This window comes from Gopherus flavomarginatus, chromosome 8 (genome assembly GCF_025201925.1).
Source record: "Gopherus flavomarginatus isolate rGopFla2 chromosome 8, rGopFla2.mat.asm, whole genome shotgun sequence".
In the NCBI taxonomy this organism is placed as follows: Eukaryota; Metazoa; Chordata; order Testudines; family Testudinidae; genus Gopherus; species Gopherus flavomarginatus.
This window is the reverse complement of record NC_066624.1, coordinates 65,670,385-65,688,916: the sequence shown is the minus strand read 5'-3', so window position 1 is coordinate 65,688,916 and position 18,532 is coordinate 65,670,385. Positions and strand designations below refer to the sequence as shown.

Genomic DNA, 18,532 nt, shown 5'->3' with positions numbered 1-18,532 from the left:
GGTGGGGCGATAGATGGAACCCATATCCCTATCTTGGCACTGGAGCACCAAGGCAGCAAGTACATAAACCGAAAGGGGTACTTTTCAATGGTGCTGCAAGCACTGGTGGATCACAAGGGATGTTTCACCAACATCAACGTGGGATGGCCGGGAAAGGTACATGACTCTTGCATCTTCAGGAACTCTGGTCTGTTTCAAAAGCTGCAGCAAGGGACTTTCTTCCCAGACCAGAAAAAAAAGCAGTTGGGGATGGTGAAATGCCTAGTTATCCTTGGGGACCCAGCCTACCCCTTAATGCCATGGCTCATGAAGCCATACACAGGCAGCCTGAACAGTAGTCAGGAGCTGTTCAACTATAGGCTAAGCAAGTGCAGAATGGTGGTAGAATGTGCATTTGGACAGTTAAAAGCACGCTGACACAGTTTACTGACTCGGATAGACCTCAGTGAAACCAATATTCCCATTGTTATTACTGCTTGCTGTGCTCCATAATATCTGTGAGAAGTTTATGGCCGGGTGGGAGGTTGAGGCAAATCGCCTGGCCACTGATTACACGCAGCCAGAGGCCAGGGTGGTTAGCAGAGTACAGGAGGGCGCAGTGCACATCAGAGAAGCTTTGAAAACCAGTTTCATGACTGGCCAGGCTATGGTGTGAAAGTTCTGTTTGTTTCTCCTTGATGAACCCCCGCTTTGGTGCACTCTACCTCCCTGTAAGCTAGTCACCCTCCCCTCCCCCCTTCAATCACCGCTTGCAGAGGCAATAAAGTCATTGTTGCAAAGGCTTTGGGAGTACATCCAGGAGAGTTTTATGGAGATGTCCCTGGAGGATTTCCACTCCATCCCCAGACACGTTAACAAACTTTTCCTATAGCTGTACTGGCCTTGAATGCCAGAGCAAATAAATAAATAAACACGCTGCTTTTAAACCATGTATAATATTTACAAAGGTACTCACCAGAGGTCCCTTCTCTGCCTCGTGGGTCCAGGAGGCAGCCTTGGGTGGGTTCGGGGGGGTACTGACTCCAGGTCTAGAGTGAGAAAGAGCTCCTGGCTGTCGGGGAAAATGGTTTTTCCACTTGCTTGCTGTGAGCTATCTTCCTCATCCCCAAAACCCGCATCCCTGTTGCGTGCTACTCCACTGACGGAGTCAAATCACAGGGTTGCGGTAGTGGTCGCTGCACCTCCTAGAATGGCATGCAGCACATCACAGAAGCGGCATCTCTGGGGCTCTGACCTGGAGTGGCCATTTGCCTCTCTGGTTTTTTGGTAGGCTTCATGCAGCACTGCTGCAGGCCCCTGTTATAACCTCTGTCCTTCGTGCCCTTGGAGATTTTTTCAAATGTTTGGGCATTTTGTCTTTTGGAACAGAGTTTTGATAGCACAGACTCATCTCCTCATACAGCAATCAGATCCTGTATCTTCCATGCAGTCCATGCTGGAGCTCTTTTATGATTCTGGGACTCCATCATGGTCACCTTTGATGAGATCTGCACTCACCTGCAGATTGCCATGCTGGCCAAACAGGAAATGAGATTCAAAAGTTCACGGGCTTTTTCCTGTTTACCTGGCCAGTGCATCTGAGTTGAGAGAGCTGTCCAGAGAGGTCACAATGGAGCACTCTGGGATAGCTCCCGGAGGCCAATACCGTGGAGTTGTGACCACACTACCTCAAATTCGACCCAGCAAGGTCAATTTCAGCACTAATCCCCTTGTTGGGGGAAGAAGTACAGAAATCGATTTTAAGAGCCCTTTAAGCAGAAAAAATGGCTTCATCGTGTGGATGGGTGCAAGGTTAAATTGATGTAACACTATTAAATTTGACCTAAACTCGTAGTGTAGACCAGGGCTCAGTTTTGTAGTTACAGACCTGGAAAAGTACATGAAAAAAAGTCGCACACACCTGATCGTCTCCTACTTCCTATGTAGTTTGTTTTTTTTAAATCATGGACTGTAAGCTCTTTGAAACAGAGAGTGTCTTCTTGTGTACTTGGCTAGTGCTTAATAAAGCTTACTGAATAGGCCTGGAGACTGAACTTTCCTCTCATGGCTTGCCCCCTCTTGAACAGGCTGGAGCACCTGGGTAACAGCCATGTGGAAGATCCTTGCATTGCCTATGATGTGCCTCTGATTACAGTTAAAAGAAGTCAAGTCTCCAGGGTTGCATGTTATTAGTATTATACAACCTAGAGGCTTCGTGTGTTAATGGAAGAGAAAGTTTAAAGTTTAGTATCACAAAGGCTAGCAGCCCAACCTCATCCTTCAGACATGATACATTGTGCCCTATCTTCCTCACCTCATCCAGGCTAAAATCCAACTGAAGGAGCACAAGATGGGGTCTATGGTGAACACAGCTGATTCAGAGACAACTTTTATGAATTCCACCAATAGTCCTAATAGCAGGGACAGCAGGTTTGTATAATTTTTAGTGGTGCCCAGAAGGGGTCCACGTCCCATCCTCACCCTCCCCACCTTGTAAGTTGATACAGATTTTTTTTACAATAATGTAAAAATGTGAGAGTGAGGGCTCGGGAGGGGGGCTGGAAATGAGGGGTTTGTGGTGTGGGAGGGGCTCAGAGGGTTGGGGTGAGGGCTGCAGGGTGGGACCAGGGATGAGGGGTTCACGGTGCAGGAGGCGACTCAGGACTGGGGCAGAGGGTTGAGGTACAAGGGGGGGTGAGGTAGAACCAGGGATAAGGAGTTTGGGGTGCAGGCATGCTACCCACAGCTGGGGCCAGGGATGACCCCCCCACCCACAGCCCTCCGCGCACCAGGGCAGTGAGCTCTGGGGGAAAGGCCACCTCTCCCCATCGGCAGCAGGCTCCCCTTGCACCACTGTCACTGCACGTGCTCCTAGGGCCCCTCTCAGGTCCAGGAAGCCCCCTCATCTCCCCTGTGGTAGGTGCCAGGGGAGGCCTGCCATCACATGTGCACCTCCTCCCCTGCTGCTGCCCCTCACTGTAGCCTCACTGGGGGTGGGGGATGGGGTTGCCCCTTGCCCAGCGTGGGGCAGGAGCGGTGACTGCAGGCAGAGCACAGGCAGGGATGCGCAGGGGCAGCAGGCAGGACTGGGGGAGAGACCCAGCCCTGAACATTGGTAGAGCTGGGCCCTCGTGTCCTTAATAATGCTGGACCCCAGACACCACAGGCCTTGCCTAATACAGCTACTCTGGTAAAAAAAGGGTTTCTGTTTATACTGGTTGTTTTTAAGTGTTGCCCATGGGAATTTAAATTTAGATTACATCTTCATTTTGGAAGGGGAACTCTCCGTATTACTTTTTCGTTTCCTCTTTCTTCAAGGGCAGATTAGAACAGCAGTAAGAGAAACTTCCTTACATGGTGTGTGAAAGTATACAAAGCTTATCTGAAAACCAAGGGAAGCCACAGAGCAATTGACTATCTTGCAGCCAAGAAGAGAACCAGAAGACCAGCTGTAGTTGCAAGAATAAGTACTAGGGAAACTGGGAAAAATATGTTTCAAGTCCCCATGTGGCTCATGAAAGCAAGATTGCCGATTGCACACCTAGCCATGGAAAGTGGGTACTGATGATACAACATTTCTGAGACTCAGTTCCACAAAACCTTTTGCAAGTTGATAACAAGCAAGTGGAGGAAGATGATCTTTCCTATCAAAAGGCTAACCAGTGCTCAAGTATGGCTCTAGGACCTCACAGCACTCCCAATGCACAGGGCCACATGGAAGTTTCTCCAAGACATCTTTCCTAGTTCCTATACCAGGGGGAAAAGTCACCCATTTACTTCCGTTTTTGATTTTGAAAGTGGATTAAACTAAAACTCAGATAAAAGGCACTCATTCTGGAGAAAGAGTCCATGTGGGAGGTCATACTAAAGTAACTGTTCTGGAATAATTACTCTGGAATGGCTATTTCGTTAAATTTCCATATGTACAAAAGCCCTACACCTAAAGGAGATTTTCAGTTTTCATTTTCATTGACTTCTGTCCTGTTCCCTTATGAAGGCCACCCAAGTGTGCAAAAACTCATCTCCACGACTTTTCCTGCAAATCGTAGGTCATTCATATACCCATATGTAAGTATCACCCAAGGTCATCTTTAGGACCCAATGACTTGCAGTCATAACCCCCTTGATATCTGGCAGGAGCAGACCAATTCAGAGTTGTAGGGTAGTTCCACTCTGAGGGTATGTCTACACTATGAAATTAGGTCAATTTTATAGAAGTTGATTTTTACAAATTGATTTTACACAGTCAACTGCATTATGTCTACACTAAGCGCACTAAGTCCGCAGAGTGCGTCCTCATTACCATGGCGAGCATCGACTTAGGGAGCAGTGCGCTGTGGGTGGCTATCCCAGTTCCCACAATCTCCGCCGCCCATTGGAACTCTGGGTTAAGCTCCCAATGCCTGATGGGGCAAAAACATTGTTGCAGGAGGGTTTGGGTACATGTCATCAGTCGCCCCCCCTCCGTGAAAGCAATGACAGACAATCGTTTCACACTTTTTTTCCTGGGTTACCCGGGCAGACCCCATACCATGGCAAGCATGGAGCCCACTCAGCTCACCATTACCGCTGCTGTTGTGGGCAAGTCTACTGTGGGGGCTGCTGTGATCCAAGTAGCTAATGCAATCATTGACATTCTGTTATCAAGGATAGTGACTCTGGGAAACATGCGGGCCTCTTTAGATTTTAGGTGCATCATATTCCTGTCCTTTGATGCTCTAACACCCCATAGCACTTCTGTGGTTGACAGATGTAATAGTTCCAGGGCTCTTGCTCTTTTGCCTTGGCCGAGGTACCTTGCCCTACCCGGACCTCCAAGCATTTGAAACAGAAGCATCTACAGCAGCTGGCATTGCTACACAGCAGCAGCTCCTTGCCTTCGCAGCAGACGGTGCAGTAGGACTGCTAACCGTTCTTGTCGGAGATGTAGTTTGGCTAGGGACTCTAGGAATGTCTTCCCTGCCCGGCTCCTAGCAACCTCCAGGGCATGGTGTATGGCTCCACTGCTTCCGCTGCAACTCTGCTCCCCAGCGATAAGCTCGGGGGATCTGTTCTGGTCCTCCTGAGTGCTGCTGGCAGCAGACTGTGCAGTAGGACTACTAACCATCCTCATCCACCACTTCCGCTGCAACTCTGCTCTCCTGCCCGGGGGATCTGATCATGAAGCCTGGACAGTAGTAAGGAGCAGTTCAACTATAGGCTAAGTAAGTGCAGAATGGTGGTAGAATGTGCCTTTGGACGTTTAAAAGCTCACTGGCGCTGTTGGTCAGACCTCAGCACAACCAACATTCCCATTGTTATTGCTTCTTGCTGTGTGCTCTATAATATCTGTGAGTAAGGGGAGACATTTATGGAGGGGGGGAGGTTGAGGCAAATTGCCTGGCATCCAGTTTTGAGCAGCCAGACACCAGGGCGATCAGAAGAGCATAGCAAGGAGTGCTGCATATCAGAGGGGCTTTGAAAACCAGTTTCATGACTGGTCAGGCTTCGGTGTGACAGTTGTGCGGGTTTCTCCTTGATACAAACCTGTCCCCTTTGTTGATTTTAATTCCCTGTAAGCCAACCACCCTCCCCCCTTTGAAATAAAGTAACTATTGTTTTGAACCCATGCATTCTTTCTTTATTCATTAAAAAAATGAGATAATGGACAAGGTAGCCCGGATGGGCTGGGGGACGAGGGAAGGACAAGGCCACACTGCTTATTGTAGCCACACTAAAAAACAAACTGTTTGAATGACAGCCTTCTGTTGCTTGGGCCATCCTCTGGAGTGGAGCTGCTGGGTGCCCAGAGCCTCCCCTCGCCCCCATGTTCTTGGGCATCTGGGTGAGGAGGCTAGGAACATAGGGAGGAGGGTAGGCAGTTATACAGTAGATGTGGCGGACGTCTGTGCTGTTGTTGGCTTTCCTACAGCTCCAACAGATGCTTCATCATGTCCGTTTACTCCCCCATTAGCCTCAGCAACCCATCCTGCCTCTGCTCTTCGTGCTCACTTGATTCTTTCCTGGCCTCTGCCACTGAATGCCTCCATGCATTAAGCTATGCCCTATCAGTGCGGGACAATGGCATGAGCTCTGAAAACATGTCATTGAGAGTGTAGTTTTTTTGCCTTCTAATCTGCAATAACCTCAGGGACGGAAATGATAGGCGGGAGTGTAGAAACATTCTATGTTTTACGATTCTGGGGGGACTGCATGGTCACCTGTGCTGTTGAGTTCGCCATGCTGACCAAACAGGAAATGAAATTCAAAAGTTCCCGGGGCTTTTCCTATGTACCTGGCTAGTGCATTGGAGTTCAAAGTGCTGTCCAGAGCGGTCATAATGGAGCACTCTGGGATAGCTCCGGGAGGCCAATACCGTCTATTTGCATCCGCACTACCCCAAATTTGACCCAGCAAAGTTGATTTTAGCACTATTCCCCTAGTTGGGGAGGAGTACAAAAGTCGATTTTAAGAGCCCTTTAGGTCGACAGAATGGGTTTGGTTGTGTGGACACATTCATTTTTAAATTGACCTAACACGGCTAAATTCGACCTAAGTCTGTAGTGTAGACCAGGCCTGAGTGTTACAGATGGTACTAGGGCCACCGCAGGTTCTCTCCTGGCTGCCTGCCTTGAAGCAAACTCCTCTGATGAGCAATTATTGTGCTGTTGAGCTACTCTTCATAATGAGTGGAGGTCACAAGAGACAACTCAAGATAGTGAATTAAGCACAGGAATGGAGTTCTAATCCATGTCCATAAATGCCCTAGTCAAGTCAGTCAAGTCACTTAGCCCTTGTGTTCCTCTCCCTCCTTTGCTTTGCCTCAGAGGTGCTGGACCTAGGGGTGCTGGGGTTCTGCCACACCGCCTGGCTTGAAGTAGTAACAACAACCCCAATACAAAGTTTCTGCCTTCAGTACCACTGCTCTGCCTACTTCATGGAGCTGTTGCATAGATCATAAAGACTAACATATCATTGCAAGTGTTAAAATTTACCAGAATGCACACAAAATTCTAATGGCTGAGAGCTAGTGGATCCCAGATCTGTGAGCTCATTTGGAGAAATGTCCACTGAAATGCCTAAGTGTTTGGCAATACATGGAGCTCAACATAAAGTCATGCTTCACTTTTGCAGCAGGAGACTGAGTGAGCCATCTCTGTTGTCCTGTTTTTAAATAAAGTAAGGGGTGCCTTAGATTTTCATATTACAGATTCTTCCCAAAATCCCAGGACTGTCTCTTTGCATGCATGTATGATCATGCTGAACATTTTGGGGAGGGGGAAGGGAGTGGACTGATAAATTGTTTCACAAGTCCTCTTTAGAAGGACAGCTCTGTGGGAGAAGAACAAAACCAACCAGCAGGAAGCAAGCAGCAGCAGAGTGATCAGAGCAGTCAGTAGGCAGCCTGGCACAGTACTAGCCCAAAACGTCAATCAGTAGTTCTTTTACAGACCCACATACAAGACACTGGCTACTTTAAGTGACACCTTAGAAGTACAGCACTACTCACCAGCTAGTGAGAACTCTAAGTGCCAGACTATGTACTTGAATACACAATTCCCATTTTAATCAAAGCGTATTCCTTGTGTATTGGGGGTCTAATTTGGCTCCAATTATCACTTCAACACTACCCATTATACCCTCTCCTCTGAGAGTCTGTCCTTTCAGTCACTGCCCTGAGGCCATCTGTCCAAATATTCTCTCTAGCCAAATCTCCTGGAAGTTACATGCCCCATTTCTATTTATGCACTTGCAATAGTTTACAAGATAGACTCCTGTTTGCACAGACCCCAACATGCCTAAAGTCTGTAATTCAGATTCTAATCTTCCTTCACTTGGCTCTCGCTGCTGCTAGCACTCTTCATGATACTGTGGGGTTGCTTTCTGGCCATCTTCCGAGTTCCTCTGGTTTGCAGAATACTAATCCAGTTTGTCATTAGTTCCTGGAGGTGCCTCAAGTAGTTTTTTCAGCTGGCACCCAAGAGCAAACAAACTAAATGAAACTGACTCACCATATTAGCTAGATGTGAAGTTCCCTTCAGTGCTATCTCACTTTCATAATGAAGATCTACCCCTCACTTATGGTGAGCAGGAGCATATTCCAGGGTGCCTCAATTCGGCACCTCACTCCTTACATTCTCGGGACAGGTCTACCCTACAATATTTTGCTGGCATAGCTATGTCAGGTAGGAGTGTGGAAAACTCTCACCACACTTGACACAGCTGCACTGGCACAACTCCCAGTGTAGACAACTATGCTGACTTAAGTGCTTCTGTTGCTATAGCTAATGCAGTTTGAGGAGATGTGGCATATGCCAGCAGAAGAAGTTTTTCTGTTGGCATAGTAACACCATCTACCTTCTAGGAGGTTATGCCAATATAACTATACCAGCAATACATTTGTCGTACAGACCAGGCTCAGTCCTGAGAGCTTGCCTGGCAGTTTCATTGTCTAGATCATCATCATCCCCAATGCTGGTCTTATTGGTCTTCAAAACAACCTTTCCAAATTTTCAAAAGATGAGCCTTCTCTAGGAAAATGGAGGCAAACTGTGCCACCTCTTCAACCTGTGTTGAAGGCCTACCCAAAATGAGCACTTGAAGAATATGTAGATCCTTTATAGTGGATTTCATTCTCTCCTTCATGCTTTGATAAGCAGTCCGGTAAGCAGGCCATCATCATAGCTTATTGCTCCAAAACTGCAGCCACAATCTGGTGTCATCACTTATTTTGACTAGCTCCTTGGGAGAACAGGATGTTGACAGAAGGCACTGTATCAGGCAGTGTCCAAGTGTTTGATTAGGCTCTACACAATCACATATGGGGTCATTCCTCAGCTTCCACTCAGTCATATTATCACCAGTCTTCATCAGCTCAGCTCCTGCCCCTGCCCCAATTTAGAGTACACCAGTGTTTTCATTCAAGGTCAGTGCCTGGAGGGAGTTGTTTTGAAATAACCAGGTTTTGTTACTCTATAGCCTTCCATTGTGATATTTTGTGGAAGGGATTTTCAGGGGGCAAAGCTCTTTCTGAACTTCAGCCTCTTGAGTGGTGGAAAGTGTCCATGCAGTGCATTTCTTGGATCATATACCTGTTTTTGTCTCTCCTTTTTACTAAAGACATTCCACCTCACTAATAGTGGTGCAACTGCTGCGAGGCAGTATGGTGACAGTGTGGGAGTCCATTTCAAACCTACAGTATTGATAAAGTTCAGTATCAATTCTGTGTGAATGACTTGAGCATGACCAGAGCCGGATGCTGTATTCTACAGTTGAATAACACAGGATGAGACTAGATGCTCTTAGTGTTTTGGGGTCAGCTCCCCAGTTTGTGTTGAACCAGTTTCCTAGAGCTCACTTTCTTTTTCAACTTCATGTGCTCTCTGAATGTCAGCATTTGGTCTAATGCAACCCCAAAGTACACTGGATGTTCATAGTACTCAAGGACTGTACCATCCCACAGTGACTGGACTTTTTGCCTGGCCTGTCTGTTTTAGGTGGAAGGTATACACTTATGTCTTATTTGGGTCAGGAACAACGTGTGACAGTATTCTCCAAGTACACTCAGGAGGCCAGTTAGAATGCACTCATAGTTCTCAAATCTTTTGACTGGATGGCAACGTAAAGATCATCTGTATAAGTTAATTTTCACACACAGGGAATTCTGATTGTTTATTTGTGTAGACAAACAGCAAGGGTGATTGTACTGAACCTTAGGGCAATCCATTCCATTGAGTATGCCATCTGCTTATCGGACCCTCTGACTTGATGAAGTAACATCAATTTTTGAGCAGAGAGTACATGACCTGGACCATTTTGCCGTTTCTCAGAATCGCCAGTTTCAGTTCACAGTGTCATAAGCACCCGAGAGATCAACAAATCGCCCCTGTCATTTTGCAGGTTTTGAAGCCATCTTCAATGTATTGAGTTAGGTTTACAACTCAACCACAGAATGAATGTCTTGTGTGGAAACCAACTTGGTCAGTTAGCCAGCTGCCCTTCCACTATTACACAATTATACCCATTTTTATCCAGTTACATGCTTGTAGGTTGAGCAGAATAAGGATACTGGTCAGTAAGTCTTTGCAGAGTTCACTTCTATATGTGGTTTATGTGCAACCATTTTAGCTTGTCTCCATCTGTGATAAATGAATCAGGGAGAGCTCCTTTTTAGGGACACCCAGCCAGCCCATTAGCTATAAAATTCCTCTTAGTAGTTCTTTTCTACTCGCTTTACTTGTAAATGGTTAAAAAGTTCCCTGAATAGGTAAAAGGAAGGAGTAGGCACCTGTCTAAAAGAGCCAATGGGAAGGCTAGAACTTTTTAAAATTGAAACAAGACTCCACTTTTGTCTGTCTGATGTTCTCCGGAGAGGGGACTGAGCAACAATGCTGTAAGAAGCTTTGGGCCAGGTTTGAAAAATCATCAGATCATAGCAAGCAACTACTCATTTGAAAGCCCAGATACGCAAGTAGATCAGGGAATGTCTAGGAAGACACCATTAGGTTTATTTCTTTATGGCTTGTGGATTCCTCTGTGCAAACCCCAAATGCTTTTGTTTTGCTTGTAACCTTTAAGCTGGACCTCAAGAAACTGTTCTTGATGCTTAATCCTTGTATTTGCTCTTTTTAAATCTAGCAATAGCCTGAGTTTCCAGATATATTTTCTTTTTGTTTTAATAAAATTTATCTTTTTTAAGAATAGGATTGGATTTGTGTGTCCTAAGAGGTTTGTGCATGTTTAATTAGCTGGTGGCAACAGCCGATTTCCTTTGTTTTTCTTTTTCAGCTCTTCCCCGGAAGGGGTGTGAAAGTGTTTGAGGGTACCCCACAGGAAGAAAATCCCAAGTGCACCTTCCTGGGTTCTCAAAGGAGTTTTTGCACTTGAGTGGTGGCAGCAATAACCTTGGGAGTTTAATACAAGATTGGAGTGGTCAGTATTAATTTTTAGAATCCTTGCAGGCCCCCACCTTCTGCACTCAAAGTGCCAGAGTGCTGAATCAGCCTTGACGCCATGCAAGAATTCAAGAAGCCAAGTAGCCACTTCTTTGCTCTCATCCCAAAGTGAAGTAGTGTTCAAATAGATATTCCATTGAGTCCAGCACCCTTTCCACACTTCAGGATTTTCATAGCTACTGCCAGCTCCGCAGTGTTGACCTGCTCATTGTGGACTCTGCATCTCTCAAGAAACAGCAGAGTTCCTGCTTAGCCTGTTTAGTTTTGCACTTCGCTTTGTGGGCTGGTTTACCATTTACGATGAGTTGGTGTGCAACTTCATTGGGAGAGACTGTGATGATAGGCTTTGGTTAATGTCTATCAGGGTTAATCTTGTGAATAGTGACCCATGCTTTTTGCTATTATGGCACAGGCTTGTTGTTTCAATCATGTCCCCCAGAGGCTGTGCCACTCCTTTCTGATCTCTCTCATAAGCATTTTCCTAAGCCCGATGGTTTCTTCACACAAGGGATCCAAGTCAAACAGTTTTGAATCTCTCTTATATTGTTGGCTGGTTTGTTCTGAAAGTCCAGGCACATCTAGTATCTGACATCTCCTGGGGATGGGCTTTTGGGCAATCTTCCATGCCAAAGAGAAGTTTGCCAGAGTGCTTGTGGGTTGGAGTACTATTAGAGATAGATCCATCTAATTCAGAGGAAAAGCCTTCCCAGGTCAGACTTTCGGAAATTCAATCTCATCAGGTACCTTGTTTTCCTTGATTGTACTACAGCCTCTATTGTCACTTGCACTAGTCTGTGCTGCCATATTGGGAACACCTCCCTTCTGAAGCTCCCTATATTTTCAGAGGTAACAAAGGCTATGATAGAATGATGGGTGTCACATTGCACTCTATATGATTTTATGAAAATATGCTAATGTAAGAGGAATATGCTTTATACAAAAGGTCTCTTCTAAGGTATCATTACAAAGCTTATAATCTACTGAGTGTGATCATCCTATTTGTATAAATGTACCACTCTTGTATCTGTAACTAGAAATATGAAATATAACTGAGGGCCTATTGTAATTATGCAAAGCGTGGGCCATTAATGGTGGTTTGGAATCTTGATGACTCCCATTAACCCGGACAATTGATGGCAGATGGCTCTGTTTTACCTGTAAGTCTTCCTGTATGTATGTATGTGTGTGTGTGTGTGTGCGCGCACGCACGTGCTGGCAAAGGATAATGAAGTCTTACAGTGACATGTGATCATGTCACCTGAACTGAAATCCATCTTTAACCTAGTGCTTTTCTATTAAGAAGGTGGAGGGAGGGGGAGAACCCAGAGGGACAAAAGGATTCCCGCCTTACGTAAAAGATATATAAATGGGTGGAACAGAGAAAAGAGAGCCATTATGAGGAATCCCCTAGCTACCACCTGAGCTGGAACAAGGGCTGTACCAGGGGAAAGGATTGTGCCCAGACTAGAAAGGCATCCAGTCTGTGAAAGAAACATATTGAAACATCTCTGAGGGTGAGATGGCTTATCTGCATTCAGTTTCTTACTTTATTAGACATAGATTTGCGTGTTATTTTATTTTACTTGGTAATTCACTTTGTTCTGTCTGTTACTACTTGGAACCACTTAAATCCTACCTTTTGTATTTAATAAAATCACTTTTTACTTATTAATTAACCCAGAGTACGTATTAATATCTGGGGGAGGGGGGCAAACAGCTGTGCATATCTATCAGTGTTATAGAGGGCGAACAAGTTATGAGTTTGCCCTGTATAAGCTTTTTACAAGGTAAAACAGATTTATTTGGATTTAGACCCCATTGGGAATTTGGCATCTAAGTGTTAAAGGCAGAAACACTTCTGTTAGCTGCTTTCAGTTAAGTCTGCAGCTTTGGGGCAAGTAATTCAGACCATGGGTCTGTGTTGGAGCAGATGGGTGTGTCTGGCTCAGCAAGACAGGGTGCTGGGGTCCCGAGCTGGCAGGGAAAGCAGGAGCAGAAGTAGTCTTGGCACATCAGTTGGCAGCTCCCAAGGGGGGTTCTGTGATCCAACCCATCACAAGGGGTGTAATCTCTGCATGAGCTTTGAAAGGTACATATATCCTTGAAATTGTACAGCAAGATCTAGTTTGTTGCCTCCCATTTCACAATTTCTTCGCCATTGTAGTAGTATCCTCAGATGGTGGTGTGACTAGGGAAGTCGCCTATGACAAAGTATGATTTTTCTGACAGGAGAACGTCAGTTGGCCATGCAAATTGTTCACTAAAGTTGTTTGCAAACAAACTACTGCTATTTGGTCAAGCTCAACCATAAGACTTCCATTGCAGATTGGTGTTTCACAGCAGTATTTTTCATCTATCTTTTGTCACATACAAGTAGAGTGCTACTATAGGTGTTGCTTTTGATGTTCACTGCCTTATGCATGCCAAGGATGTTTGGTGCTGTTGCCTCTGTGTGTCTGTCTTGTAGGCACATGAGGTCTGCTTTCTTGCCAGATACGTCAGCTTTCTCTGCAGAGAATCCTTCCACACTGGACTTATTCAATAGACTCAGACTTTAAGGCCAGAAAACCATCATGGATCATCTAGTCTGACCTCCTGAAACATTGCAGCCCACAGAACCTCACCAGTAATGGATCCCATAACCTCTGGCTGAGTTACTGAAGTCCTCAAATCATGATTTAAAGTTACAGAGAATCCACCATTTACACCAGTTTAAACCTGGAAGCGACCTTTGCCCTATGCTGCAGAGGAAGGCACAAAAATCAAAACAAAACAACCCAGGTCTCTGCCAATCTGACTTGGGGGAAATTCCTTCCTGACTCCACACACAGCAAGCAGTTAGACAGTGAGCAGGTGGACAAGACTCATCAGCCATACATCAGGGAAAGAATTCCCTGTAGTAACTCAGAGCCTTTCCCACCCAGCGTTCCATCACCGGCCACTGAAGATATTTGCTACTAGCTGTCGCAGATCGACTACATGCCATCACAGGCAGTCTCATCACACCACGCCCTCCATAAATGTGTCAAGCTTGGCCTTGAAGCCAGTTAAGTTTTTCAGCCCTAGTACTCCCCTTGGAAGGCTGTTCCAGAACTTCACTCCTCTGAGGATTAGAAACCTTCATCTAATTTCAGGACTAAACTTGCTGATGGCCAGCTTATATCCATTTGTTCTTGTGCCAACAGTGGTGCCTAACTTAAGTAACTCTTCCCCCTTCTCAGTATTTATCTTTTGACAACTGCAACTGGGGTCATGTTCTGAAAATTGTTTGCAACAATAACAGCTTTTTTTTTTCTTTTCTTTTTTTTTTAATTGAAGCAGAGACTCAGAGAAACTGCATCCATTCATATCCCCCACTGAGCCAGTTCTTCAGGAAAATGGCCTAGTTAGGTAAATCCTGTTTTAGAGAATGTGCAAGAATTGCCTAGTGGGTGCCAACTGATTTATTGCCACCACTCAAAGCTCAGAAACTTTTGTCACCAAGGGGCATCATTACTCAAGAGGAGTCACTAGTTAGCCTTTCATTTCCAATTGCTGTATGAAATCAAAAGTTGGTCTTAACCTAATCAGAAGTTGAAGAGGTTATGCACTTCTCCCGCATAACACGAGAATAAGCACAATGAATGAATGCACACAACACACAACTCTCCTGTGTATTAGGTTGAGAACGCTTCTATCCCATCCCCTTCATCGGTGCCACAGGATTCTTTGCTGCTTTTACAGATCCAGACTAACATGGCTACCCCTCTGATATTAAACAGAGCTATCAGCGGCTGCTGAACTTTGCAGCCAGATAAGTTTTATAGGCAAGAGCACTGTTCAGATTTCCAGAATCAAATGCAGTCCTCTTGCTGAATCCCTCATGTTTTATATTTTAATTGTTTTGTTTTTCTTTGTTATTTGAGCTGGAAGAGACTCATTATCATTCATTTCCACCTGGATTTGCTCTCTTCTTCCTCCTCCCCCAGATTAATTGGTTTAATTAGCCAAGTGTCTCATTCAACTGGCAAAGGGTCTTGTTCCAAAACAATGGTGACAAAAATAACTGTTGTTTTACTCAAATTAAAGATTAACTGCAAAAAGAGTTGCATCAACAGCAGCATGGTTTGAAAGCCCCCCAACCCCTACTAATCCATCTTCTAGGAGCATACAGCACATAAGCAAGAGCTAACACTAATACACACATTTTAAATTTCCTAGAGACACCATAACTAGCTTATTCTACTCAGCTACAGCACCCCTTTGTAATGTCACAACTGATAATTATTTGTCTATAGACAAAGGCCCATCACTAATTGGATGATTTCTTATAGGCATGATGGCAGAGCTGAATGCAAAGATATTTAAAACAAAACAGAAAATTCAACTGAAAAATCAAGCAGGTAACTCAAGACAACAAGTGTAGGCATTTTGAGTTCAGAGGAGTAGCAAGTGGGGCTTCTGAGGATGGGCAACACCAAGGAATGTTTGTATTTTGAGAGGAAGATGCATACAAGAAAGAAGGAGGAGTTGAGAAGGAGGGCAAGGAAGATTAGTAGTCAAAGGCTGTCTCTACCACTTTCAGCACTAAAACTTTAGTCGTCCAGGGGGTGTGAAAAAACACTCCCAAGCGACAAAAGTTTTAGCACTGAATAGAGCGAGTATAGAAGCTACCACCACTCGTTCGGGGTGGTTTTATTTTTATTTTTTTTTTTAACTGCCGTGAAAGCTCTCCCCCAGCAATAAAGCGTGTCTACATTGCCCATATCACAGTGCTGCCACGACTGTGCTGTAACGTGGGCAGTGTAGACATCAACTTGTACCTGTCACTTTGGGTAAGAGCCAAAGGTAGACAACAAATAGGCATCAGTGGAAATAAGGGAAGGATCTGCATGGGGATGGTGGAAGGATCTTGTTGAAAAAGTTGACGCAGTCTTTCACAAAAAGAAAAAAAGAGGAGCAATGGCAGGTGAATGGAGAGAGGTAAAGAGGGAATCACCAGGTAACAGATGAACAGCTGGAATTGTGTGTGAGATTAACACGAAGATTAAAGTTAGGAGAGGGAAAAGTGGATGGGGAGGACAGGCTATGTTAACAGCCACTCAGAGAAGGAACAGAGTTAGTGCTGTTTGAGGCTCAGCTTCCTTATTTTGTGCACACAATAGTTTACAAAGTGTATTTAAAAGTTTTTTGCAGCATTTTAAAAGCTTTTAGAATAGAAAAAAGCCAGCACAGCTTCCAAGAACTGCACTATATCAGTGATTCAGTTGAGGACACTACAGCAAAACTGGCAATTGTGACATCAGACACTAGTTTTGTGTGCAGAATACCCCACTGAGCCTGCTTTAAAAGTGAGCTAAAAAGGTAAGTATTATGGAAGCCCTTTATTTCAACAGTAAACATCTATTTTTTCTTCCAGGCAACTCTAGAGTCATGCTCACCACCCAGCTTTGAAATAAGAAAGCATTCTACAGGAATGAGGTTTATATTTTTACAGAGCCAAGTTTTGGAGGAATGCCATGGAATATTTTTCAAGAATCTGCAAAACAGCATGTTAACAAACATGACAAGCCTGTTTTTAAAGAGTATTTGAGTTACTAAAACAAATGGCAAACAGTCATTTTTAGAGGAACATGCTAAATATAAGTGCGGTTTGATGCTAGAGGCAGGGAAAGTAGTGAAGGGTCAAGTGTTTCTGCTACAACGTGACTTTTCTGGAATGATAAAGAGGCAGATACTTGCCAAATCAGACATGATTCAGAGAGGAAGAAGCAACTAGTGGTATGGAGGAGTGGGGAGAGAGAAGAAAAGTTTTGGTCTCTGATGCAAATACATTAGGTTCTGCAGTCCGAGTCTCATAGTCAGTAGCAGCCCAATTAAGCCTATCAATTCCCGGAGTCAGAGCAACCTAACCTCATTCATTCGCACTGGTAAAGTGTTAAGGGCTGCAGTGCAAGAAGCCACATTTTAAATGCTGGTTTCGCTCTCAGCTCTGTCAGAGCTAGAGCAGGACTCCGCAGGGCCTGTTTGCACAGGATTCCCGAAGTCACCTTTCCCCTGTCTCTCTCACCACCCACCCTGGCGCTGGAGAACCTCTCCCCAGAACTCAGCCAGCCAGTTAGCCCGCTCAGCGGCGCCAACCAAAGCCAGCCCGAGCCCTCCTGGGCACGGGGCAAGCTCCCTGAGCACTCGCCCGGCCGGCGGGTAGCCAGGGGCAGGTGCTCTGCGGCGGGGTGGGGTCGGGGGGCAGGCGCGGGGATCTGCTTACAGTCGGAACATCTGCTCCATGTCCTTGATCTGCCGTCGGCTGAACTCCTTGAATTCGGTGTAGGGATTGAAGACCTTGGCCTGGCGGGGCTGGGCCATGCCCTCGTTGATGTCCTGCCTGCGGCTCAGCTTGGCGCCCAGCTCCGAGTCGGCGCTGGCGAGCATGGAGCTCCTGCCCTCCTCCTCCTGCCCGGCCGGGCCAGACGCCCAGCCCGCCGCTGCCTTCTCCTCGCCGGGCGCGGGCTCCGGGCTGCTCTCCTCTAGCAGCAGCCGGCGCTGCAGTTTCTGGGCCAGCTCGTCAGTGGCCATGGCCAGGCGCGCGGGGGACAGGCGGGAGCCGCCCTGCGCTCGCACCGCGAGTTCACAGCCCGCGCCCGGCGCCCGCCCCTGAACTTTATTCCCAGGCTTCAGGAGCAGGGCGGGGTGGAGAGTTAAGGTCGCGCCGGGAAGTTCCCTCGCCTGCCTGGCACGGGCGGCCCCAAAAGCCAAGTCCTCCGGACGCGCCCCACTTATCCCCCGCCTAGCCGAGCCCACCACGCCTAGCCCAGCAACTTACACACCCTGCCCGGCCCAGCCCCTCTGACTGCACTGCACTGCTGGCCCTGCCCCTGCCACACCCAGCCCGGCGCAGCCCCGCCCCGCTCACTGCACTCCTAGCCCAGCCCCTTCCACACCCAGCCCCACTACCTCACGCACCCTGCCCGGCCTGGCCTGGCACCCACTTACTGCACTCCTAGCCCAGCCCCCTGTCCCTTCCACACCCTGTCCCACTACCTCACACACCCTGCCCAGCCCACCTCACCCCACTCATAGCCCTGCCCCTTCCACACGCAGTCCACCTCACTCCCCCCAATACCCTATCCTCTGCCCCACTCCCCCACATGCCCTGCCTAGCCCACCTCACTCCCCTCTCCTACCCAGCACACCCCACCCCTGCACACCCAGCCCACCTGCCTCATTCCCCCCATACTCTGCCCTATCCCACTCCTCCTGCACATACCTACTTAGCCCCTGCCCAGCCTGCCTCACTCTCCCCAAAACCAGCCTACCCCTTGCCCTTCCCAGCTCTACCCCCCCATTTCCCCCTCACACACCCAGTCTGCCCCACACCCTGCCCAGTTCTCCCGCCTCACTCCTCCCTGCACCCAGCCTGCCCTACTCCCGCCACAACCTATCCTGCCCCAGTTCCCCCACACCCTGCCCACCCCTCCTGTCCTTGTCCCCTTATCCTGCTCCCCCTACACCCTGACCACCCCACTTCCCCCCCATCCATTTCAGGTCAGCCTCCTCCACCCTCCACTGAGCAGACAGTGCTGCGTAGCCCAGCACTGCAGGCAAGGCAGGGTCTAGCTCACCTCTGGAGGACCCTGATA

The 18,532-nt window shown here is 46.9% G+C and overlaps 1 protein-coding gene across 1 annotated transcript in view; it reads right to left on the bottom strand.

The window, feature by feature from the left end:
* EFHD1 (EF-hand domain family member D1) overlaps positions 1–17,715 on the bottom strand; it is a 45,218-nt gene extending 27,503 nt beyond the window's left edge. The window contains exon 1 of the mRNA XM_050963760.1: positions 17,161–17,715. Coding sequence (XP_050819717.1) covers positions 17,161–17,468 — 308 coding nt within the window. The 5' untranslated portion in view covers positions 17,469–17,715. The remainder of the gene's footprint in view (positions 1–17,160) is intronic.
* Between the last annotated feature and the right edge of the window lie 817 nt (positions 17,716–18,532).